At 43.5% G+C, this 25,336-nt stretch overlaps 1 protein-coding gene across 1 annotated transcript; it reads left to right on the forward strand.

The window, feature by feature from the left end:
• On the forward strand, positions 1–23,673 carry hs3st1l2 (heparan sulfate (glucosamine) 3-O-sulfotransferase 1-like 2). The gene is made up of 3 exons (XM_079161320.1): positions 1–141; positions 18,965–19,365; positions 22,178–23,673. Exons 2-3 carry the CDS (start codon positions 19,105–19,107, stop codon positions 22,841–22,843), a joined length of 927 nt encoding a protein of 308 aa, XP_079017446.1. The 5' UTR covers positions 1–141; positions 18,965–19,104; the 3' UTR covers positions 22,844–23,673.
• Positions 23,674–25,336: the final 1,663 nt, after the last annotated feature.

Here is a 25,336-nt window from a genome sequence, read left to right on the forward strand (position 1 = left end):
CACACACACACACACACACACACGCGCTCAGACTCGACACACGCCTCCTCAGCAACACCGGGGAGCTGAAGCAAAACTGACGAGAATAAGGAAGGAAGGAGGAGAGAAAATAAAGACACATTTTGGGAAAACATCCATCAGGTAAGACGTCTTTTATCAATCTCTCCTGTTCACTCACTGCTTACCTTCTCCATGATAGCCCACTGAATCTGAACTACAATGTGCATGCGTCAGGTAGAAACCAGTGTGAAGTCCCTCTTCATGCTGAGCAGGGTGACTGAGTTAACCTCATCTGCCCTCACTCTCTGCACGCTTCTGTCCTCTCTTCTCTCTGTAACATCACACGTCTTTGGAGGCTTCTATAGGTTTCACCTGACCTCAGTCTAGAGTTCAGTATAGAAGAAGATGAAGAGTCGCTCGTGGTGCTTTAAAGTCACAGATGCTGTGACATGAGAGGAAAGAACGGGGGAAATGTTGCGGTTCACTCATCTGTGCAGATGAAGTTTCCTTTTTTTTTGTGCGAGTGCGTCCAAGCGTGCGCTGCATGGGTTTTATACGAGATCAGAGACAGAGTGAGACACGAGGGAAGTGAATGCAGAAGTAAAATGCTGGAGGAGGATGTTTTAAATCGAACAAAAGAGTGTCTCAAAGAACACTCTCGTGGCGTCGCGGGGGGCTCCGGCTCACCGTCGTGGATGACTTGTGCTTGCTGAGGTTTAATGCAACAAAAGCACTCGTTCCTTTACTTTTGGTGACGACAGGATTCAGAATAAATTACCTTTGCACCTTATGAAAACCTTATTTTTCTTAGTTTGATGAATAACTCTTGTGATTTGCTTTTTGACTTTAAGTGCCTTTATTGATGATACTTTACAGTAGAAACTTATTGTAAAAACACTTTCTATGACACCCAGGTCTATAATGCATTATGAACATATAATGCATTATTGTCTGCTTATAGCGCTGGTTTACTATAGTTATAAGCACTCATGAATATGCATAATGCTTTCTAACAAAAATCACAACACATTACATTTTAACATCATAATACTTCACAACTGCTGGTCAATCATTGACATTTTTAGATCTATAGTGTAATAATGTTTGAAGTGTTTTTACAAATTATCATCTTTTTATACAGTTACTGTTACTGTTACTCTAAATATCATTAAATCTATGCTAGATTTACTTAAAGCAAACAAAAATGTGTTATGATAACTGTTGTAAGCATTATGGATATGTATGTGATTAAGGTGTTTTATAACGCATGGTTATCATAGAAAGTGTCACCATTTTATTTTACTTGATGTTATTGGTAGTATGATGTCTGTACACCATCATAATGCCCCCAAACTATTGTTTGAATTCAAGTGACCGAGCTCTAAACTCTGCTGGCTGCAGTGATTGTAACTCTCGTCTATCAGCAAAGGAAGAAGCAGAGTGAGGATATGTGCCACAAAGTCCACAGAGGGAGGTCGAGCTGGTCAACAAAACGTCAGACTGCAACGTTGGAGACCTCAGTTTGTTTCCTCTTTCGAGCCAACATTGGTTCTCTTATCATGTGGTTATCATTGTAACCATGACACTGAACATCTGAGCACGTCAACAAAGTTGTGTTCACGCCCACATCTAACCAAACCTCTATCTTGGCGTCGTCACATCTTAAAAATGATCCAACAGTGATTTGTGATGGTTGTAGAAGGCGATGATGAATGATGTCGTCTCGGTTATAGTGGCTTCACATCAGAAAATGGGTCGTCCTGGGGGGAAGGGGACCAACAACATATTTTTTTACCATTTTGTTTCATTTAATGTCCAAAAATATCAAACTAAGCTCACATGTCTAGAGCTTGATTTTGGCCAAACTTTGCACACATGACAGCTAAAAGCAGGCAGTAATTCACCACCAGCACCATTCATCATGACACTCCCACATGAGTCTGCACCGTGAAGAAGACACTACCTGCTCCGGAGCGTCTGAAGAGCTTAAACAGACTGTAGGAAAGACAACCGGAGCTGATCCAGGGTCAGAGAGGCTGCGACGGGGCAGACGTGTTGTGTTTTTGACCTTCGCTGTGTTTATAAATATGAGCAGAGGAGGAGGAGGACAGAGAGGGAGAAGAGATGAATGGAGTCATTGTCTGGTCTGTGTGTGTGCTGAGTGGGACGGGGACGGGGGGCTGGGGGGGGGGGGGGGGGTGGGGGGGGGGTTGTGTGTCTCAAAACAAACTGCAGTCAGTGTCATGTGAGAGGTTAATGTTACACCAAGGTGTGGCGCGTCTGGTAAACAAAGAGATCCCGTTAAATAACCGTTTCATCTTCAATAAGTATTCTGAAAACTAACCCACTGAAGGTTGAATCCTTAAACCTACAATGAATCAATATTTTAGGCCACTTGGAGGCAGCAAAAACAAGTTGTGAGCTCAAGTTTAAGTTATTATGGTTCACTTGTTTCACACTGTTGTTCGTTTACTCATCTAAAATTCAGCTTTGTGGGGATTCTGGCTGCGTTGAAAGGCCGTTACACACCGGGGGGGGCACGATGAATAAAGGACACAGAAACTTAAAAATACTCACCTGCGAATATTTTACATCACATATTTATACCTGCACCAATAGGTTCCTGCAGGCAGACGACCAACTACAGGGATCCCATTGACCCAGAGCAGTCTGTTGTTAAGCTTAAGCTACTATCAGTGAATTTGAGGTTGGGTAAACAGCTATGCGATGTATGGGGCTTTTATTGTGAAAGGTGAGAACAGCAGGAGCGGATATGGTCTGCGCTGCCTTTGTCAAGGTTACAATAAAGTTTGCAGCCGTTGTTCACTATAGTGTAGCAAACATCTGGCCGTTTAGCGTTCACTTCACGACTTTTGAGTGTTTCTACCAAAACAGTAAAGTTGTGGGCCGGAAAACCAAAACAGTTGCTGTAAATCTCTGTAGAGCTGAGGGAAACTGCAGACTCAGCAGTAATTATCTGCGGGTCCTTTAATCAATTTACAAAGACTTTTAGACTGAAAAATCATTTTTTCACACCCAGAAAAGTGATGTAATGGTCAAAACAAACAGTGCAGTTTGACATCACCGTTGGGTGTGGCAACACAACTGTGATGAACTTAAACGTTTACTTGTTTTCAAATTATTCCATCGAAAGAAATTCAAGAAACAGCTTCAGTGTCTGAGAGAGAAAACCTAACAAAATGTCTCCTACATGCATTTATTACTTATAATAAATACAAATTGTGAACTTGAGTTGTTTCACACTTCAGAAGAGTTAAAGTGCACCACAAAGACAAAAACAGAGGAGGATCACAAACCAACGGAGCAATTAAAACCACAGACGGTAAACAAGCGAATCAATAACAAAGTGATTAGAACACAAAACACTGTCGATAAAATGCAGACAAGCAAAGCCGCAGCGATAAAACAATTCACCTTAAACCCATTTCAATGCTTTTCATGGTCTTTTTCTCCAAACTGTTTCCTATTTACTTCAGAATTCAATCGGTTTAATTTCCCCCAAAAAACTGATTAAGATTATGCACTTAGGAAGCTTCGCTGCCGGAGCTTCACAGCTTCAAGTCCTTGTTTAGACACAATCCTAATCGTGCAGAAAGCTGGCACCCCGGGGCCACACGGAGGGGAGGAACAGTAGGGTTTTCAGAACGGTATACTCAGATGCATTTTCTTTAAAAAAAAAAAAAAGAGAAAGACAGTGGGGAGGGGCGGCACATGGAGACGCTGAGGATGGAGAATTAGGGACAAATTGGGCAAAGTTCGATGGAAACGTGGCGAGCGAGGGCAATTTGGGTCAGAAGCAAAATGGATTTATTTTGGAGAAAATTAGGAAGATGGGACGATTTGAGAGGGAGATAAGAGGCTGAGAGCTACATTGACAAAGACATTGTGTCAAACCTAGGGGTGGAGATTTGATGTGTGTGTGTGTGTGTGTGTGTGTGAAGGGGTCTCTGCCACCTTGGTAGCAGAGTACATTATGGCTGTTTGGGCACATTAAGGGGCATTAGCTGGAGGAGCTGCCCTGAATAATGCATGGCCTTTATTTATGAGCAGAGTGCATACGTCCTCTGAAGCGCACTGAACCGGGCGTGTACACACACACACACACACACACACACACACACACACACACACACACACACACACACACACACACACACACACACACACACACACACACACACACACACATCCTTCTTTTCAGTCACTTATACGCTTTCAAAATCACAAACTGTGGCAAAACTGGCAACGTACGTATGCTTATATGTGTGTGAGAAAGCATGACTGTGTGTGTGTGTTTATATGTGTGTGCGTGTGTGTGTTTATATGTGTGTGTGTGTGTGTGTGTGAGCAGCTGAGTGTGTGACTAACAATATCTTTAACAAACCGCCAAATTCCTACATGCAAACCTAAAGATGAAGCTGTACACGGTTGTGCGCGCGCCGCTGAACGGTCCTCAGGTCTAACAGAGCAGCCAATGAGCCCATTAACGTCTCACACACAGTGCACTTACACTTATATTCAGATGACTTCCGACAATCACAAACTTTTAAGTGACATTTTTACGATTGGCTCTCCTCAGAGTTTTTTTTTCATGGCGTGCTGAATTTTCCAGCAGTTTTGTTCCAAAGTGAGAAATAATTTGACGTCTATACTCTCACGGAGACGACTGCAGGCATGAACGGGAGAGTCACGTCATCAGCAGACTGTTTTTCACCATGTAAAGGTGATTAGAGGATTCTCATACTTTTATATGAATTTATTAATGTGAGGTAACTTTAGATCTATTTTTTGTTAAACCAAACGGTCAAATATCAACTTTGTTTTTAGTTCACACTACTTAAATATTTCAATAACTTACCTTTGCAGCTGGAAAGATTCTACAGGTTTGATGTCCAGATTAATTGTTGCAAATAATTTACATTACTGCTGACTACACTGAATACGTTCTACCTTCTGCAGCTACTGATTATAATTTCATAACCGTGTGATTTTACCGCACAATCCACTTGCAGAGACTTGAACTGTGCGATCTCTCACTGTGAACAATTTCTTTAGATATAATAAATCTGTGACTTTCCATCAACACTTATGACATTGATCCAGAGAAATCGAGTGCAGCTTCAGTGAGACCTTGAGAAAATGGTTTCTCACCATCTAAAGTTTCGATCTTCTGCGGGTTGATTTTCATAGTGTGAAACAAAAAACCTCAGTGTGTTCCAGTCTTTAATGACAGTCTTATTTAGGGATGTGGTGCTTAAAGAGCTGGGGCTGGAGGGAGGCCATGCGCTCTGGAGGTCAGTGTTAACTGTGTTTGTAAAACCTCGGGGTCGGAGTGCATCAGCCTGGCAGGGTGAAGGTTCACTGTGACACACACACACACACACACACACAAACACTGTCGAGGCCGTCACACCTCAGCAGCTCTGAGGTGACAGGAACTCCTGGTGGACGGCACATAGAGGGAGCCGGCACGAACACACGGTTGTAATTTGTGTTATCATGGTTCCACCGTGCTTTCTGACCTGCAGGTGTGGACCTGACGACCCAACTGTGAGAAAGAACTAATCCTAAACACCATCGTGAGCAGAGTTATTCACCATTTCGTACCTTACGCTGGTCATCTCATTTCCGTGATGTGGCTACAGGTTGTGAACGTTATTTATTGTGTACAGTCAGCAAAACTTGATTCAATATTTATGTTTTCTTTTTTTTGACATTTGCAAATACCTAAATTGGGGTGCAAAGGAATTGGGATTTAATAAAATGCTATTAAACTCCAACCCCAATTAAAACTTATCAAAGCATCCATAGACACCGTACGCTGCAAACAATCCAACATTTTTTATTTTCCGTCGCAGTTTCAGAGCTATGACGAGGTGGTAGCATGACTAAGTATGACAACGTAGCCTCATGCAACGGTTCTTATGATATCTTACCCAGATAGTTACACAATTTTTGCGCAGTTTCCTACGAAAGCCAGCAACACGTGTCAATTTTCGCTCGTTACATGCAAACATTATTTTCAAAATAAACTTCCGTCTTCACAGGAAAACAACTTAGTTAGGTTTAGGCAACAAGACTACTTAGTTAGGTTTGGGAAAAGATCTTGAAAGTCAGATTTTGGCAAAGTAAATTTAATTAGGTTCAGGAAAAACTTAAATACTTGGTTAAGTTTAGGCAAAGATCATGAAATACTTACTACGGTTTGGGCAACAAAACCACTTAGTTAGATTTTGGAAAATGTTGTGGTTTGGGTTAAAATAACGACGGAAGTGACGATACTTCAGTACAGAAGTTATGTGACAAATAAATCAACGATGACTTCTGGTTTCACACGGGGCACGAACAGCGGTCTGATGGGTGAAGGACATGCGGTAGTCACATACATAGTCAAGTTAACGTCAACCACACCCGTTTCCTAAGAACCTCACTTCCTGTAAAGAGGGACATTTACTTTGAAAAGACGCTATGCATTTAACGAGCGGGAATTTGACACGCGGTCACTGAGACGTGCAAAACTGACTATAGAGGGACACGTAAAGTTTCAGAGTTTGAAGCTTATTGCCACTGAAGCTGTAGTATTTGACGCATTGCTGTGAGAATGTGTTGCAATTACATGTGAAAGACGGAGAGACATATTTGAGAAGATATGGACAATCTGTGAATCCAAGCTGCTGCTGTTGCGGTCTCCCGTAAAGAAACAAGCTACACACTGTTGAGAGACACCTGTAAAGCCAGCGGTTGAGTGTTCGATACTCGAAAGGCATATTTTAGGTTCATCACTCCAACCCTGAACTAGCACTTTGATTAAGTGTTTACAAAAACGAAAACAAACACTGTGAAGGCTGAAAAAGCGACTTCAATGACAGCACTTTTGTCAGAGAAGTTTATTGCAGCTCTATTAATTATGCGATACTGCTTTGATCCCGGGAGGGAATTTTCCTTTTACTTGCCCTCCTGCACACAGAGCTCAGAAACCAGCTAACAAAGCGCTGAAGAGCAGCTGTCCTGCGGGTCGGCTGGGTTTCAGTGTCGAGCTCAAGGGCTCAACAACAAGATTAGGTTTTCAGTCAACACACATGGGCTCGAGCCAAAGTTTTTACAGGCTGAGGGACGATCCCACTCACTGAACGGGAACATCATCACTCCACCTGAGAGGAATACTGATGCAGAGGAACCGAGTGACAATACTGTGCTACATAATCTCATAATCTCGGAAATGTGTACGCATGTAGAGAATCGCAGTTACCAGAGGTGGGACCAAGTCATTGTTTTTGCAGGTCACAAGTACAAGTTTCAAGTCCCGAGTCCTAAACAAGTCATGATTTGCTCTTCACCAAATGTAACGCCATTTTAAGAACAGAGTAATAATATTATTAATATCACATTTACAAAAACCCTGAATCTTTTTAAGATTTGTAATTATTTGTTTAAAACTTCGAAGAAAAAAGATTTGGGGAACTAAGTGTTGACTTGTAAATGTATGCAATCTATTGGTTTTGTGTACAGAGACACGGATTGTCCGGTTTTCTTCCGTGTCGCTCAGGAAGAAAACAAAGCCAATTGACAATCAATTAGGATCTGTTTGTCGTGGTGGCTGGACAAATTAAAAACACATCCACGTGACTGTGCAGCCATCAGAGCTAGTGACGCACTATTAAATATATCGAGATAGCCACTCGATATAGGCTGGAGTAGAGGTGGATGGGTCCGACGGTCCGAGCACTTTCTACCGCGATACTGGTGTTCGATACTCCGTTGTGGTTTTGTTGCATAGATCTAACGTTTGCGACGCTGCGACACGGATGAAAGCAGACAATTCATGTCCCGGGAATTTCGTGACTATTTCACAAACTTCAGTGAGAATGTGTTGTACTGATAGTCTGCACGTTCCACCGCCCTCCCGCCTCCTAGTGTCCTGTCAATTAAAATCAATCAACCCAATCTCCCATATCGACCTCCTCTGTACAGTAACAAAGTCATTAAACACGAATCCTGGCCCGCTCCCAAAAGTTCAGGAAAAAAATCAAAGCGAGGTCGTGGAGGGCAAACAAAAAGACTCCAGAGGGAGGAGCAGCGCTTTAGATTTGGGGGGGTGACCTTGATGGATTCCAGACAGTATGGGAGCTCAAATCCCAAGCTGGGTGGCAATATGTAAGCATGTGTGTGTGTGTGTGTGTGTGTGAGGTTAGTGATGGCTCTCATTAATTCCCAGTTGCAGAGACGGCCTGAGGAATGTATGTGTGTGTTGTGGTGTGACAGGGAGGAAGGAGGTGGTGTGTGGGGGTTAAGTACGAAGGCAATAAAGCCATTTAAGAGTCACAAAGTGCTTGGTCAATCAAAACCGCCCCCCCCTGCTAGGCTCCTCAGGTCCTCCGCTGTGTGCACGTGTGTATTTGGATGCGAGAAAAAGAGCGACAGAGTGCGTGCACGTGTTTCTGTGTAGCATTGAGCATTTGTGCATCCAACGTGTGCGTCGGTGTGTCATCTGTGTGTGCGCTGAGGCGGTGCGAGCGGGCCGGTCTGGAGGGTCAGTGGGATACTGAGCTCAAAGAGAGAAGGAAGCGGAGGAAGGAAGAAAGGATGCACCACCAGTGGAGCTCTGTGAGGGGAAAAAAAACAAAAAAGAAGCCACGGAGCGGATGCGGTGATTAGAATGTAATGTTTCCGACTACACCACGATGCATTCGTGCGTGAAACTACGTGTGCATGTGTTTGCACCTACGTCTCTGCCTGTGAGTCAGACTTTCAGTCTAATTGGTAGCCACTGCAGGACGCTTCCTGTTTCGGGCTCGCAGATATACACTTTCAGTTCAAACTGTCCAATTAAAGGATCTAAAGTGGCCTAAACTGTTCAAAGGGCGCTTAATCACAGTGGTCTGAAAGCTCGACGATGTCCTAATGATCCACAGAAACAGAAGGGAACTTTCTTCCCTCATCTGTTGATTTTCTTCCTTTTAATCATCGTGTGTCTTTTTAAAAATATAAAACTGTTCATTAAACCATAGAGAACAAAAAGACTTGAAAAATGCAGCTGGAGTGCACTCTGACATGTTATTTTGTGGAGGCTACCACTGCTGAAGCAAAATGTCAACTTTTAAATCCTGCCTGTTACATTTCAGTTCATCACCCCCCCCCTGTGTTGGAATAATCAGTACAGAACTACAGCTTTAGGACATAAGAAACATTTTAAATTGAAACCAATACGACGGGTGCGCTCCGTAAAAGAAAACTCGACTAGTGCTGCTTTATAAAGCCTAAAAATAGCTGCTAGCCGGGGTATCTGTCTCTCTGTGTTCACAAACATCCAATCAGACTAATCGTCCATTTTTGGCCGACAAAGCCACCGGCAGCCGGCTCGGTTTATTACCGTCGCCGTAGGGCACCTTTTGGCCGTAACGCCACACCAACTGTGGCATCATGTGCAACCACCACCAGCCTCCCTCTACACTCCCCCCCCCCCCCCCGATTCTCTCTCCGTCTTTCTCTCTTTTTCCATCCCTCTTCTCAACCCTCCCCGCTTTAATAATCCTCAGTCCCTGGGCTCTACTGCCCAGGTGAGCGGGATCTAAACACTCGTTGCCATGGTAAGCTAGCAGCAGGAGCCCAAACACACCTCTCCATTCCCCTTTCTCTTCATCACTCGCTCTCTTTCCACTCTTCTTCCTTCCCTCCCTTTCAACATAAACACCATCAGCCCCCCCACCCCCCCTCTTTCTCTTTTGTTTTGTTTTTTCTTCTGCATGTAACCCAAAAAGAACTCAGTTCAGGACCCAGATAATATTCGGGCTCGCTGGCCCGTGATGATATTGACCAGACACAACTTGCCCGCCCCCATCTGTCAGCTCGCCCTCGTTCCAGACGCCCATATGTACACAAGTATGACACTCGAACAACACCGAATTCACCCGGAAAAAAACAAGTCGATGGCGTCTGCTGACCTCGACTGTGTGCCAAGAGGGACGCACCCAAATCCTCCCATCCCTCACCCCCACAAATATCACACACACACACACACACACACACACATACATGCAGCCCTGCACCCACTGAGTGTCCCGTCACTCAATGACAGTCGGGTTAAATCCATCCTGACAGGTCAGTCTCCTCTCGCTGTCAGGCCAAGCTGTCAGGGCCACTGTCACTGTGAGAGAGACCACATATGTTCTGTCTGTAAGTGTGTCTGAGAGAGAGAGAGAGGTGAGAGAGAGAGAGAGGGTGAGAGAGAGAGAGAGAGAGAGAGAGAGAGAGAGAGAGAGAGAGAGAGAGAGAGAGAGAGAGAGAGAGAGAGAGAGAGAGAGAGAGAGAGAGAGAGAGAGAGAGAGTGTAAACAAGGACGTTGGCAGCAGGTCTGTGAATGTGTGTGTAGCTGATACAGACCTGGACTATAAAATACTCTACGTGGTCAAAAGTATGTGGAGAACTTACCCTCGTATGCCCTCGAATGCTAAAATGTGGAAGATGTTGTGACCTCGGTGGAGAAATGTGCTCTCTGAGTTCCTTCTAGTTTTGGGTGTTTTTCATTCTTTAGACTGAAGCCACGTTGGTAACTGAGACATTATGTCTTCACATCGACTGTATTTCAACCTCGAAAACTACTTTTTGCGAGAAGAAGCGAGGAAGACAGAGAGAAGATCGAGGCAGACATGAATGACAAAAAGTGAAATGGAGAAAGAAATCATGTCCCTGACTCAGTGGATGACCAAGCATCGCCAGGCAGGCTGTCTCTCTCTCTCTCTCCACCTCTCTGAGACTACATGGCATGTGCTGGGCCCTGTGCCAGGTGGGCCATGTAAACCCACACACACACACACACACACACACACACACACCAGACACACACCAGACACACACCACAGACATGCTGCAGAAATAAGAGTTGGTTGTTTGCCCAGACATTGTTTGCTAAAACCCCTTTGAATTAGAGCAAAAAACACCCTCTCATGCAGCATGCTTTGCTTTTCTGTTTCTCACACACACACACACACACACACACACACACACACACACACACACACACACACACACACACACACACACACACACACACACACACACACACACACACACACACATTTGATAAAACTGGATTTCCTAATCAGACGCCCCTTGAGCACTTTCTGATAAAACAACAACAGTACTGAACCCCCACTTTATCTCCTGCACGCACACACACACACACACACACACACACACACACATACACACGCTCAATATCTGTGCTCTCCATGCACACACTTAACACACACCAGAGAGAAGGAGCATCCGCATTTTGGCGTTTGATACGGTTGACCCAGATCTTGGAGCGTGCACGGCTAAAGATGCGACGAGGAGGAGGAGGAGGAGGAGGAGGGGGGGGGGGGGGGGGGGGGCGGAGGGTTATCTGGGTGTTGTGCATGAGTGAGTGAATAAGATGATGAGTGGGTGAAAGGGCGGTGGGTGTGGGCCGCTAGGCTGCTAAGAGATTTTCTTTTTTTTTTGCAACGAGTCTAATTTGAAAACCAGCGGGGGGCTGTTGGGTAAAAGACGGACAGACCTCAGCAAAGGTCAGAGCGAGGGAGATAAACACAGAGAGAGAGAGAGAGAGAGAGAGAGAGAGGCCAACACATAAAAAGGAAATTATAAAATAACACGAGGTGAGGAGAGGAGAGGCTTCCAGCAGGCGCTGAACGCCCCCCTTTTCTGTTCGCCAGCCATGTTGGAGGTCCGTGGAATGAAGGTACTGCATTTGTAAACTGCCTGCATCGATGTGTGAGCTGCTTTTAGCCAAACTAATCCAATCGCTTACAATTTGCACATCAACTTGGCAGCTCTTGTTGCTAAGAATCAGTGTCTTAAAGGTTCAGTGTGTAGGATTTGGGGGATTTACTGCCAGAAATGTAATTTAATATTGCAAGTGTGTTTTCTTAGTTATAAGCACCTGAAAATAAGATTTTCCTTGGAATGAGCTGCTTGTATCGACATACGGCGTCAGATGAGAAAACGCTTGTGTGTGTTGTTCTAGAGGGCACGAACAAACTGATTTGTTTTGTCAGGAAATCCTGCAAACATATTACATACTTGGAGGGCTTGTGTGTTCAAGAGTATCCCTATGTGTGCACAGTGTAAGTATTTCACCAGTGCACGTGATATTGTCATGACTGCATGCTTTGGCAGCGCAGACAAACTTCTGAGAGAGAGGAAGAGGCTCTTGTCAGGACCGACCTCTGTTTTTTCACCGTCTTTCTGTATTCCTCTTGACTGTGGATCTCTCTCTCTCAGGAAAAGAGATCAAATCTTCCACTCATGTGGATAACTAAGAATAACTCTCCCCAGGCTCCCGGTACCTGGCGTAGGGGGCCTCGAACTGTTCGCACAGATAGACGGAGTGCCTGGAAGAGGCGAAACTCCTTGACGTCAATAGAGGCGGGAGGGCTGTTTTCACTCTCTCGTCCACGTCTCGTGTTTCTTTCATCTTATCTATGAACTTTTGAAAGAGCTGGCAGGAGGCATTCTTGGGCTTAAAAGGACTTTTATTGTGATTGGAAAAAAGGAGAAAACTGGTTTCGGGTATCTTTTTTCTGTACTCATACATCATCAAACAACCCAAACCACCATCCAAATCCGCGCTGATCCTTGCCCTCCATCTTCTCTGCGCTATAACTGAGGGACGCAGGGAGAACGCCCGGGATCGGACAGATTTGGAAGCATGACTGATTCCCGTCTCTCTCAGACGGCTTCATCTATTTTGATTACAGACCCCCCTCCGAGCGTTGGCCATCTTCTCTCCAGGCGGGTAATGGGAACGGGATGGGAAACAGGACCAGCCTTTCATGCATTTCGGTTTTCACACTGAAAGGCAATCACGTCCGTGGATGCGATGTGTGCAGTAACCAGAGAGCGCGATTGGTCGAGCGGGACACGAGAATGGTACACGGAGACGAACGGAAAACCGAGAGAGCGAGGCCGAGGTGGAAGTTTTACAGGTGAAGAAAAAAAAGACGAATGGCTGAGGAATAGAAGGTGAGACCCGGCAAATGAAAAGGAAAGGCAAGGAGTCCAGAGAGTGAAAGAGAGACGGATGAGGGGGGCATGATGGAAGAAGAAAGAAGGGAAGGAGGACAGAGAGAGTTTTATCTGACTCTCACAGCCTTGGTGATATGACAGGCTTGGCAATCCAGAGCGTTTCACCATGCCACCCCCTACCAGGGACAATCTTCCTTGCTGCCTTCCACACACACACACATCCATCCTGCCTCCCTCCGTAGAGGATAATCCTTCCACCACCCCCCACCAAATACCATCGCTCAGTAAAAAGATAGGGCCTGGATCGGAGGCAGTCGCATGCTGCGTGCTCACACAAAAGGCAAAGGCACTATGCAGATGACACGACACACACACACACACACACACACACACACACGCACACCAAAACTTATAAGATACACGGACTCTCCCAATACACACATGACAGCATCTGACATTCTCAGATAATTGCAATCCACCCTCCCCTCTTTCTCTTCTCTCCATCTCCTCCAGCGTGGATAGATACTTGTGTTTGTCAATATGGAGAATTCGCGCATCATTGACAATCCTGGCGTTGTTGTTGTTTGTCGTCCCCACGCTGCCTAATGAGAATCACAAGGAGCGATGAGCGGACTCTCAGTGACTCATGTGAGCCTCATTGAGCAGAGCTAAGAGGCTATCAAAGAGCTCACGGAGATAATAAAGACAGCCGACCAGCCGTTAAGTGGAGCTAGTGAAGTCGGACATTTTGTTTTTTTAGATTTATTAAAAATGAAGTGTCCCAAAATCCTTTACCATCCTGAAGTGGAGCCAGTTATGACCTGTGTGCAGACGATTCATAGTGCTGTATGAAACAAACATATAGATACAGACAGACAAATACCAAAAATGACAAAGAAGTTAAACTAAACAGAAATGACTCAAATGTTTCCTTTAGAATATGAAGTGAAGGAAGGAAAAATGCTTATTTATCTCCCAGAACAAGTTTCAAGTGCAGCAAAATTGTAGTGAATTCAGCAAATGCCACTTTTGACATGACAACAGAGCCGTTTCTCATTTCTAAATCCAGTCCTGTGTCATTTCCAATTCGTCAAAGATTAAAAGTTCATTCCCTGCGCACAAGGTGCGCTTGTGTTTTATTTATGAGCAGCTAAGAGGCTGCTGCAGGGCATCCCCATTAGCATGGTGCCAGGGTTTGTTAGCGCATCCCCATAAACAGGGATTCAAAGGACACACGAAGAAAGAGTCGGGAGCAGGCGGCGGAAGCGGAGAACAAAAGGTGAGGGTTGAAGAGGACAAGGAAAGGTGAGAGGGAGGGTGGGAGGAGGTGGAGGAGGGGAAGAGAGGAAGGTCATGAGGCGAGTTTGAAGCGACGCAGTTTGACAGCAGGGGAATATTCCAGTTTACAGGAGTCACAAGGGACTCACGCTGCCACTTAACACAAGGCATGTGTCTCGCTGTGCACCACACACACACACACACACACACACACACACACATATATATACACACATACCTCCCGAATGATTTCCCTCTTTGTCTCAGACGCTCACACACACACACAAACTGTACACACTCCACACTGTGATTGGCACCAGCCCACAGTTTGCCACTTCACGTCAAAATGATGAGTGCAGATACTCTAAATCTGGTGCTCTTTCTGCTCGCTGCCAGCAGCTAATGTACATGAGGCAGAGTTCATATATATATATACATATATATATATATGATATTTAATACATGGTCGAATTCACAGAAAAGTGTTCAAATGACATACGTGACTTATAAATATATCAGTCCAGTATCATGGCAGGTCTTGATATAGTCACGAAACACAATCTATTGACGGAAATAATTACGTTGGAAAATCAATCAGGAGCCTTATTTTCAGTTGGACACACAAATAAAATGCATCGTGTTGAAAACGTGAAGAAAAAAAAACGTTACCTCAAAGCGTAATTGCAAAACACATGCAGTTCACCAATCTCATTTCTATGAGACAGGATTGGTCTGACGGGTGTTTCTGCTGCAGTTTGTAGTCAAAAATCCTTTTCAAACATAAAAAACATCAAAATGATATTGTTTCTAATGCCAACTGTGCAAATTCACAAATCCTAATCTGTCTACCTCGCACAAAACCAGAAACACATTCTCCAGTTTGGGCTGAAGCCGGTCAGAGCTTGTCCCAAAACACAACACGCATTCATCAGTCGTACAGGTTTCAATTGAAGGGAATGATATCTTTAGTCGGAGGAAAACATCCACCGAGAATCAGTCGAGTCTGCAGCTGCGAGCCAGCTGAACGACGTCGAGCGGCTCAGATGATGACAAGGAGCCACATATGGCATTTTAATTGAGCGCTGTATTCGGTTTGCCGGGTCTTCCGGTAGCGTCGGTCTTCACTTGGAGCCTTTCCAGCACGGTGAATGATGACTGTGAGGAGAGCACCATTGTGGTGATGTCTTGGACTATTTTAAAAGTGACTTTCAGTGGCTTAAAAGTCTGTAAGATGTAGTTTTTTGTTTTTAAGTCAAACGACTGTATGGTTTCTCTCTTTTTGACGAACTGGGAAACTATATTGTTATTAATTTTTCGAGGGACGGCAATGTCCGGTCATTTATCAAAACAAACCTTTTGGGGAAAAACTTCTCATCAAATGCAGCCACTAAATTATCAACAATATCCTTGTAGTAGAAGGTCAAAGGAGATGAAACAACCTTCAGCTCTTTTCATTTATAAAATACAGGAAGCTGGCTTGGATTTTATAGATATTAAATCAAAAAAATAGTACGACCTTCAAAACAGACAAAAAGATGGAACTGTTTAATCTTCCTCTGGAATAATCTTGTGTCCATGGATTTGCTCTTAAATTGATCTCACATATGTTTCTAACATCAACTGGCCTCAGAAAATATTCAAATAAATCTGCAGAAGTTTGTCCTCACTGCTAACTGCAACACTGTAGTGAACAGACACCACACCCATGGCACCATACGTCAACAGACCACACTCCTTTGCACTGAAACCCCCATACACACTCAACGAGGGATGGCAAAGGTTGCAACGTCGATGACGACAATGTCGCCAAGCCAGGGGATAGCACAGAAGGTCGGGGGTGCATCGACGCTCCCTGCAGGCGCAATTAGTGCTCCACTGCAGGAACAACGCTAGACCGGGTTCCTCCTCTGAACCAGAACATTGTTACACTAATTAATAACTCAGTCGCATCAGGGCGGCTTCAGCACAACAACAGCAAAAGGAAAATCAGGACAACAAGAGGAAGGGTTTAACAACCGTGTGCTGTGTTTTTACCACTGTTAAAAATTACATCTGCAAGCTATTTGATTTAACCGTTTTCATATGGGTGGTGTATTGTCTAACCTAACTGCCCTCAAACTGAAACAAAAAAACTGCTAAAATGCAGTTTAATAACATTTAAACTCACAAATATCTCAAGAAAATGTGAGATTTTTTTCGGTCTTTATAAATGAAAGAGCAAAAGCATGTTTCTAAATCCTCCAGGGAAAAAACAAGAATCCAATGTACAAATCTATCTCCCTCCAAAGCAGCTTTAATAGACCAGAATGCAATGCAGCAATAGTGTTTGACAACAAGGAAAACCAGATATAAACAAACTATGTACGGCTTTAGATGTATGGTAACTCCCAACGATGTGATTGATCTTTTCGAGCTGTTGTAGCTGTCGGAAATTCACAGTATTTGGGACGTTTTTTACCCACTTGGCTGCTCATAAAATATGTCCGAAAGCCAAAGTATACCACGCGGATTAAATGGAAACTCTTACCTTTCTCCTGCTCTTACTTTTGTTTCACCACCTGGAGACCTTTCTGACATCATGAAAGGGAAAACACAGGTGTAAATAATGACATTAACGATGCACCACTACACGCCTGCAGCCATCTTTGGAGTGATTAGTTACATGTGATATTAGTTGGAACCTCTGTGTGATGAGTCAAAAATGTAAAAGTCTAGACCTTCAGCTCACACGCTCACACGGTATCTGATCATCTCAGAGCTGAGGAAAGCCAATCATCATTCATCTGTCATGTGGACAGAGCCAGGCTAGCTGTTTCCCCCTGTTTCCAGTCTTTGGGCTAAGCTAAGCTAACCGTCTCCTGGCCCCAGATTCGGGAATGATATCGATTCTCATCTGACTCTTGGCAAGAAAGCCAACAAGAGCGTTCCCCAAAATGCTGAACAATGGACGGTGTTTCTGTGGGATTCTTCAGTGCTCCCTGCAGTGCTGTTTATTATGTCCTGTTGACCTGTAAAGTGTGTTAAAGTGTGGACGACACTGTGACATACATGTCTTTAGTTGTCACTCTAAGCACACTGAGCTGCTTTCGAAATAAGTCCCGGCGTCGCTCAGAAACAACAGCTCTCTTTTCGTCAAACACTTTTTTTTTGCACTGTAATGTTCATTAAAACACATTCACCGCAGGGAGCTGTGGAGAACAAGTGTGCCTTCTGCTCTGTGGTTGGGCAGCTGATCCGTTCTGTTCGAACACATGGTGGTCTAAGTGCCTTGCTCAAGGGCAAGCGTCTCACTCTTCACTGTCTCTGTATAAATATATATTTCAACATGTGTGCCCTAAAACAAGGTCGGCCACAGGTTTGTTTTATTACATTTGATGCTCAGCTGAGCTTGGATGAAGATCAGTTGATTCTTTAAATGCATGTAAAACATCTGTTTTCTTACACTTAAACATTTTTAAAACCTCCCCAAATACAGATTAAACCAGACTGCATGAGACATAGTGCAGCATTCAGACAATCACTGTGTACTTCTACACTGTAAAAACTGGTTCAGCTGAACTCAGAGGGGTGCCAGTGCTCCTTGGGGACGCCCTAAACCTCACAGCAGCATTCATTTTCAATGCATCTCCTCTTCTCTTCTTCTCTCCGTGCTTTAGATGTAGATTAATATTTCAATATCTTCTGGGCATAATCACGTCACAGCCTGATTTATTCTGGGCTGAAACTGCTCAGACTGGGACTTTGTAAAACGGCACATTATGTGCAGAGCCATCTCGTGCCTCCCCGGCCCGAAGGAAACATTTCACATTTCTATTCTAGAAGGTGTGGCAATTGTATTTGCTCGGGACACACCTGTTTCTTCAAAGCTGTGCATTTTTCAGGAGATCTGTTTGTGTATTAGTATCTTTTACTTGCAGAATTGTTGTGTTGTCATGCAGTGGCAGGACTTCATTGTATATTGTATTGTTTACAGTTTATGTAATGTGTTCATGTTTCAATCCATTATTCATACAAAACTAGTTTTATTAATATGTCGTGATACAGATTGTCATTTTACCTTTATTTGAATACAGTACTCTGGCAAAACATAATTATATTCCACAAGTAGTGTAATGGTAATATTTTCCACCACAGCAGCCAAATCAAAAGAGTGCTCACACTTTAGGAAACAAGAGCAGATGCAGATTACATATGATTTTCTATTTTCTATTTTCTAGTTAGTTTCTATAGTTTCTTCTTCGCTTTCAGAACCCAAGAAGATTAGCAACTGCTATTGCAGACGCTAATGAGGAGCCAATCAAATCAACAATTACACAAATGCCTGACGATAATCGTTCTAGACTGAACTATATTACTATATTACAGAACAAATTAATTTCCTTCTTTGTTGTTTCCTCGTTTTAAGAGCTGCAGTTTTAAAATGTCGTAAAATGTACTAATGTGTTGCAATAAACTTGATAATAAAATCAGTCAGATCTCAGTCAAACCTTTAGTTATTTTTTAAATCATAAATCTGTGCTCCACATCTGATTCACTTTGAAGAGGACCGAATTGTTTATCAGCAGCATTTATCCCTTTCTACTTTGTTTTTAAAAGAAGAAAGTGGCCGAGTGAAACAGCATGAGTGGACGATAACCTTTTTTTTTTTCTTGTCTCATAGGTTGTCCAATTGAAGAGCTTCCTCCTGAGGCCCCCTGCTGACTGATAACAAGCCCGACTCATTCACCGCTTCATGAGCGTGTGCACATAACCTCCACTCCACCTCTGTGTGTGTGTGTGTGTGTGTGTGTGTGTGGCACCATGCTGTGGACAGTGATACTAGCGCTGCTGGTGCTTCTGCTGCTGCAGACTCAGCTGTCTGTGTGCTTAAGGGAATTACGCAGTGGGGGTTCCAGCTCCCCTGCCTCCTCCTCTTCGTCATCCTCTTCCTCCCCCTCCTCTTACAATGCCACCCAGCTGCGGCTGCCCGGAGCGATTATTATTGGCGTGCGGAAAGGCGGCACCAGAGCCCTGCTGGAGATGCTCAACCTGCACCCGGACGTGGAAGTGGCGAAGGCCGAGGTAAAAGACTAATACATGTGTGACCACCAGTGGTGGGAGGCAACTGAGTAGAAGTACTCCCGTAGTGTGTGTAGGTACGGTTTATCAACCGTACAGTTACTTTTCAGATTAAAGGAGCAGTGTGTAGGATTTAGTGACATCTAGTGGTGAGGTTGCAGATTGCATCCAACTGATTCAGACCCCTCCGCTGTCTCCTCCCTTTCCAAGCGTGTGTGAGAACTACGGTGGCCTTCAGGCAACGTAAAAACGAGAAAGGCTCTCTGTAGAGTCAGTGTTTGGTTTGTCCGTTCTGGGCCACTGTAGAAACACAGCGGACTCAGTTAAGAGGACCCACTATGTAGGCACGAAGGGCTCATTCTAAGCTAACGAAAACACGATTCTTAGTTTCAGGTGATTATACGCTAACGAAATCATAGTTATGAATATTATATTATATTTCTTCCAATAAATCTCCTTAAATCCTACACACTGTTCTTTGTTATCAAAACGTGAGTGATGAGTTAATAAACTACAACATGTTGTTAAAGATGAATCCAGTGGTTGCAAACCTTTTTTGGCTTGTGGCTCAGGACAGAGATTTATGAGTTGTTAGCCGTTACAAGAGACAAACTTCTCACACAATTTAATTTTCAATTGCTGTTCAAATACCTATATTTCACAATGAAAAAAAAAAATGTTTGGTGTATCAAAACTTCTTTTTTCTTCTCCAATTATTTATCTGATGATCCCTCAAATTTATTTGGTGACCCTTTGGAGGGGCCCGACCCCTAGGTTAGGAACCACTGAACTATACCTAACTGTAAATAAAGTAGTTAAAACTAGCTCCACCTCGAGCAGCTACAACAGCAAAATGCTGCCTTTACACTGATCTAATAATCTAATCTAATAACGTCATACGTTATAAAATATCAGCCATCTTTCACTGTTGATACTTATGTACTTTTAAACGCTGGACTTTTAATTCAATGTGTTTTTGTACATCATCATTAGTACTTCTTCCACCACTGAATATCACACAGATCACACTCACACATGATACACAGATGGGAAGGAATAAAATCTGTAATAATAATAATAATTACGTTTCACAGCTGCAAAGACTTTGTTTACAACCATTTCATTTTCAACCAGTTTATTATGTTTGTAAACTACAATTCATTGGGACACAAAATACCAATTTTCCATCTAAAGCTCCAATTCTTCATATGCTGTTATTTAATGTGTGACTATCACTTCTGCATGACTACTTTTCTATGATAGTATTGCTACAAGTACTTCAGTAAATAGTTTAACTACTTCCACTTCTGACATTGTCACACGTGACCAAATACCACCTCAAGGAACGATGATGGGAAATAACTGCCATGATCCATTACATTCACGCCACAGAAAGTTAAACCAATGCACTGAGCTGTTATTTCAAACAGATGTGGCTTAAAGAATCCAACAAGAATCCTTCTGGGTGAAGTAATTCAAACTGCATATTAAACCTCTAAATCATATTATGGGGAAGTGAGAGCCAGCTGCAACCACACGCACATAAATTCAAAGAAAAGTCAACAAGTTTGGACATTTGGAGTTGGGGTCGGTAGAGGGAGTTCACATCCAGAAAAAGGATTAGCTGAAATGCAAGCGTGACGTACTTGAACTCATGTAATGTTCCAATAGAGATAAATCTGCATCACTGATGTATGAATCAGGGTACTGATGTACTCTACGTATCCTCTTTTTAACCCAATAAACACTGATGTCTCCTGGTACAAAGTATTTTGCTCATAACATTGTTCTTTTTTTTTATCGAAGCTGCCGCAACTGTACCACTGAAACATTTTTTTAAATAAATAAATCAAGTTTAGGTGAGCGTTTCCCCTATTGTCATCATCAATGCAGAGAGGCACACATACAATGAGAACAAAGTCAGCTCCGCCTTCATGTGGTTTGTACTTACGGGATTATGAAAGCTGACGGGATCTGTCCCGAAGAAGCTGCACGGAGAGAAATCAGAGGTGAAGACTGCGAAGATGGAAAGCTGGCGCGAAGGAATAGATTGGTTTGGACAAGACGGGGACAAAATGAAATACGCTCAGTGACTCATAGAAACATTTCTCATCCCTACACATTCTTTCGGTACCGTTAAGGTGAAAAATATCGTTTTTCATGCACTGGTTTGAGATTTTGGGCTGTTTTGCTTCCATAACATGTCTTCTTTCATGACTAGTGGAAAGAAAACGTTAAAAAAAATATGTATTTGCATCTGTAGATTTCTCCTAAATTCACTTACATTCACCAAACTGTCCAGTTTCATTCCTCTCTATGTTCTGAAGGTTTGTACAGATGGGTTTGTTCATATATCATTCAGAGCCTGATTTATACAACATGTTCTTCCGAAAAACTTGGCAAAAATGGATTGCTGTTGGCAGTGTTTTCTGATTAATGGAGTGATAAGAGAAGTCCAAAATTCCCTTAGGAAAAACCTTTTACTCTCATATGCCAACGAAATGATACAAGAATGTTGAACCTGGCTTCATCCAAATGTTCAGATTCAATCTAAGTTCTGCTCTGGAGATGTATGCAATGCCTCATTTGCAAATTTAAACATACGGTTTCAGGAAACCTGCAATACAAAAAGTATTTGTGATAATGTAAGTAAGCAGCTGGGGAGGTTTCATGGTGATATCTATTAGTTAAACTTACTCCCTCATTCATCTGGGGTGTCTCTCATGAAAGACGCTCCCTCATCACAAAGTGACATTTTAGGGACATGCGCTGCAGTCCTTGTCTTCATTGACCCCATCTTCTGTCCCTCTGTCAGGTGCACTACTTCAACGTGGAGGAGCACTACCGCCGAGGCCTGGCCTGGTACCGAGCCCAGATGCCCCTCACCCTCCCCGGTCAGCTGACGGTGGAGAAGACCCCCGGCTACTTTGCGTCCCCTCAGGTCCCCGCACGCGTCTGGGAGATGAACCCCGCCGTCCGCTTGCTGCTCATCGTCCGGGACCCGGCAGAGAGGGTGGTCTCCGACTACACCCAGGTCCTCCACAACCGCCTGACCCGCCACAAGCCTTACCAGCCGCTAGAGGAGCTCCTGATCCACAAGGACCACATTGACCCTGGTTACAAGGCGCTGCAGCGGAGCCTGTATTACCAGCATCTGGCCCGCTGGCTGGAGGTCTTCCCCAGGGGGCAGATCCACGTGGTGGATGGCGACGCGCTCATTCGGGATCCCTTCCCCGAGCTGAGGAAGGCTGAGAGGTTTCTGGACCTCCAGCCCAGGATAAGCCCCGACAACTTCTACTACAACACCACCAAGGGCTTCTACTGCCTCCTGTCTGCCGGGCACGACAAGTGCCTGGACGAGTCTAAAGGAAGGCCGCATGCGCCGCTCAGCACCCAGGCCTTTAAGAAGCTCTGTCGCTACTTCAAGAAGCCCAACAAGTTGTTCTTTGAAATGGTGGGGAGGTCGTTTTCCTGGTGCTGATCCAGCGGTGAAAAGCAACTGTGGAGACAAAACACCCCAAATAATGCCAACACATTCAGGGACACAGAGGTAGAGAGAGAACTGGGGTTTGTGTGTTTTTCTAGGTAGATGAGTGGACAGATTTTTGTCATAAACATCTCTTGTTGTTGATACCTACTCAGGTATAAATGTGGCCAACTAAAGCAGCACATACAATATGTCTGTGTGTGTTTGTGTGTGTGTGTGTGTGTGTGTGAAGACGCGTGGAGAATGTTGAACATGTGGCCAACACAAACCTTTACCCCGACCATTCTGGTGCCTCCTTGGATGGATAGACTCACGCGACGAGGCTACGACTGACCGTGCCAAACGCAAGTTTCGAGAGCGAAACCATAGCCGACTGCTTGTGAGTGCTCATTTGTGAGGTGTTAAAAGAAGGATGTGCAGACTTTGAAGTGATGTATAGAAATAGTGGTGACAAGATGGTTGAATCCATTAATTGTTGCACTATGAACTCTAATTGGATAAAAAAGAAAAGCAAATCGAGGATCAATGTGGATTTTTAAACCGAAACCAACTCCCCTATTTGATTTTTCTCATCAGTTGTGACATGTTCGTGTGCTCGTAGAAATGTTTTAGTTCAGTCATTCTGTTAACTTCGTTCTTTTGTTGTTTTACAAGATTGACTTTTAGAGAAACTTTAAGTGAAAATACTTTCTTTTTTTACTTCTTTTAAAAAATTGCCACCTTGAAAGCTTGTTTTTGGTTTCTTTTTACTTTCAAGGCCAATGTAGTACTATTGCTGGTTTGTGGTTTTTTTTATATGATGATGTCCTTCTAATAAATGTATTCAGTCCACCAGTCTCCTGTTTGGTACCAGACTGCATTGAACCCGACTATAAGGTGTTATGGGTTTAAAAACATCAAACATAAAGACACAGACTCTCTCTGAAAGCTCCTCTCTCTCAAAGTGCATGAAGACGTCAGTGCCGATCTAACATGTTCTTTACATCGACGATCAAAGGACGCCTGCGTTTCTTTTCATCGTGATGTTATTCCTGTCAGGGAATTACCTCCAGTTTCCCCACCCCACTGTAACAAGTCACACCAGTAAGTCCACCTGAATCCTGTCTTTATCCAAAGCCGGAATGGATTTCTGCAGTTAATTCTGTTCATCTGGAAGGACTAGATCAGACTGACGTGTCATGATGTCAGAGCAGAAAAGTTCAAATAATGGGATTAAACGATAGGTGGGCTGTTTTTAACCCAGACATTGTTTCAGTTGTATGTGACACTCACTGGGTGAAAGGTTAAGCTCTTGTTTAAGCTTTCACAAACAGGAATAAATCTGACGGCAACCTCCGGTTCTGAAAAGTAAAGCAAACGTGGAGGTGCCGTGAACTTGCATTCTTTCTAATGACCATCAGGGGGCGACTCCTCTGGTTGCAAAAAGAAGTCTGATTGCATTGAAGTCTATGAGAAAATGACCTCACTTGATTTATTCCTTCAGTAAACATTGTAAACAGTTTATGGTCTCAATCTCTAGATTCAAGTCTTCTTCAATACAGCATGATGTTCAGTTAGTAGATTATGGTCCATTTAGAGTCAAATAGGCCATAAAGCAGGGGATGCTTTAGGGCGGGACTACCTTGTGATTGACAGGTCGCTACCACAGTGTCGTCGGGTCTGGGTGTTTTTGTCTTATAACTTGAATCCTTTCACAGTGTGCTTCCAGTTCATGGAAGTTAATTGTAACATTTTGGTTGTGCTCCACCCTCTTGTGTCACTTCTGGTTCCAAAAATCAAGAAGGTGACGGGCAAAATGCTGAATTTAAGGCTTCAAACAGTCCACAAACCAATGGGTGACGTCACGGCGACTACGTCTGCTGGTTATATACAGTCTCCTGTATAAATCCAACTAGGACTGCAACTATGATTACTTCCATTACTGATTTAGCGGCCAGATCCTTTCTCAATTAATCCTTTGTTTGGTGTATAAAATGTTGGAAATAGTGAGTATTGCCCATGACAATCTCCTAAAGCTCAAAGTGACGTCTTCAAATGTTTTCTTTTGCAGCATTCAATTCAACATTCAAGGAAATTGTCATTATTGTGGAGCAGCGGAATTGAGGAATCAAAGTCGAGTTAAGCTTGAAATCTAACATGAAGAAAGAGCTTTCCACACACACCAAAAAACACTTTGTGGTATTTCTTAGATTTAAGAAATAAAGTATTTTAGTATTGCATGTGTTTGACCCAAATGACTGCTGTGCAGGAGACTTCTGACTCTCTTATTGGTGGAGGATTAACCTTCACTAAAACGCTGACACAATGGGCATCTGGTTTTTACACGATAAACAAACGTCCAAAATGATTTCTTCCAGGTTTTAACTGATGATGGTCTCATGCTGCGGAAAAACGTTTTCCTATAATATTTCATCAGTCAAACATGAAGAACACATCATGAGTTTTCTGTTTTCGAGAACAAGATTTAACATCCCTCATGACAACTTG

The sequence above is a fragment of the Pholis gunnellus genome, assembly GCF_910591455.1.
Source record: "Pholis gunnellus genome assembly, chromosome: 6".
NCBI lineage: Eukaryota > Metazoa > Chordata > Actinopteri > Perciformes > Pholidae > Pholis > Pholis gunnellus.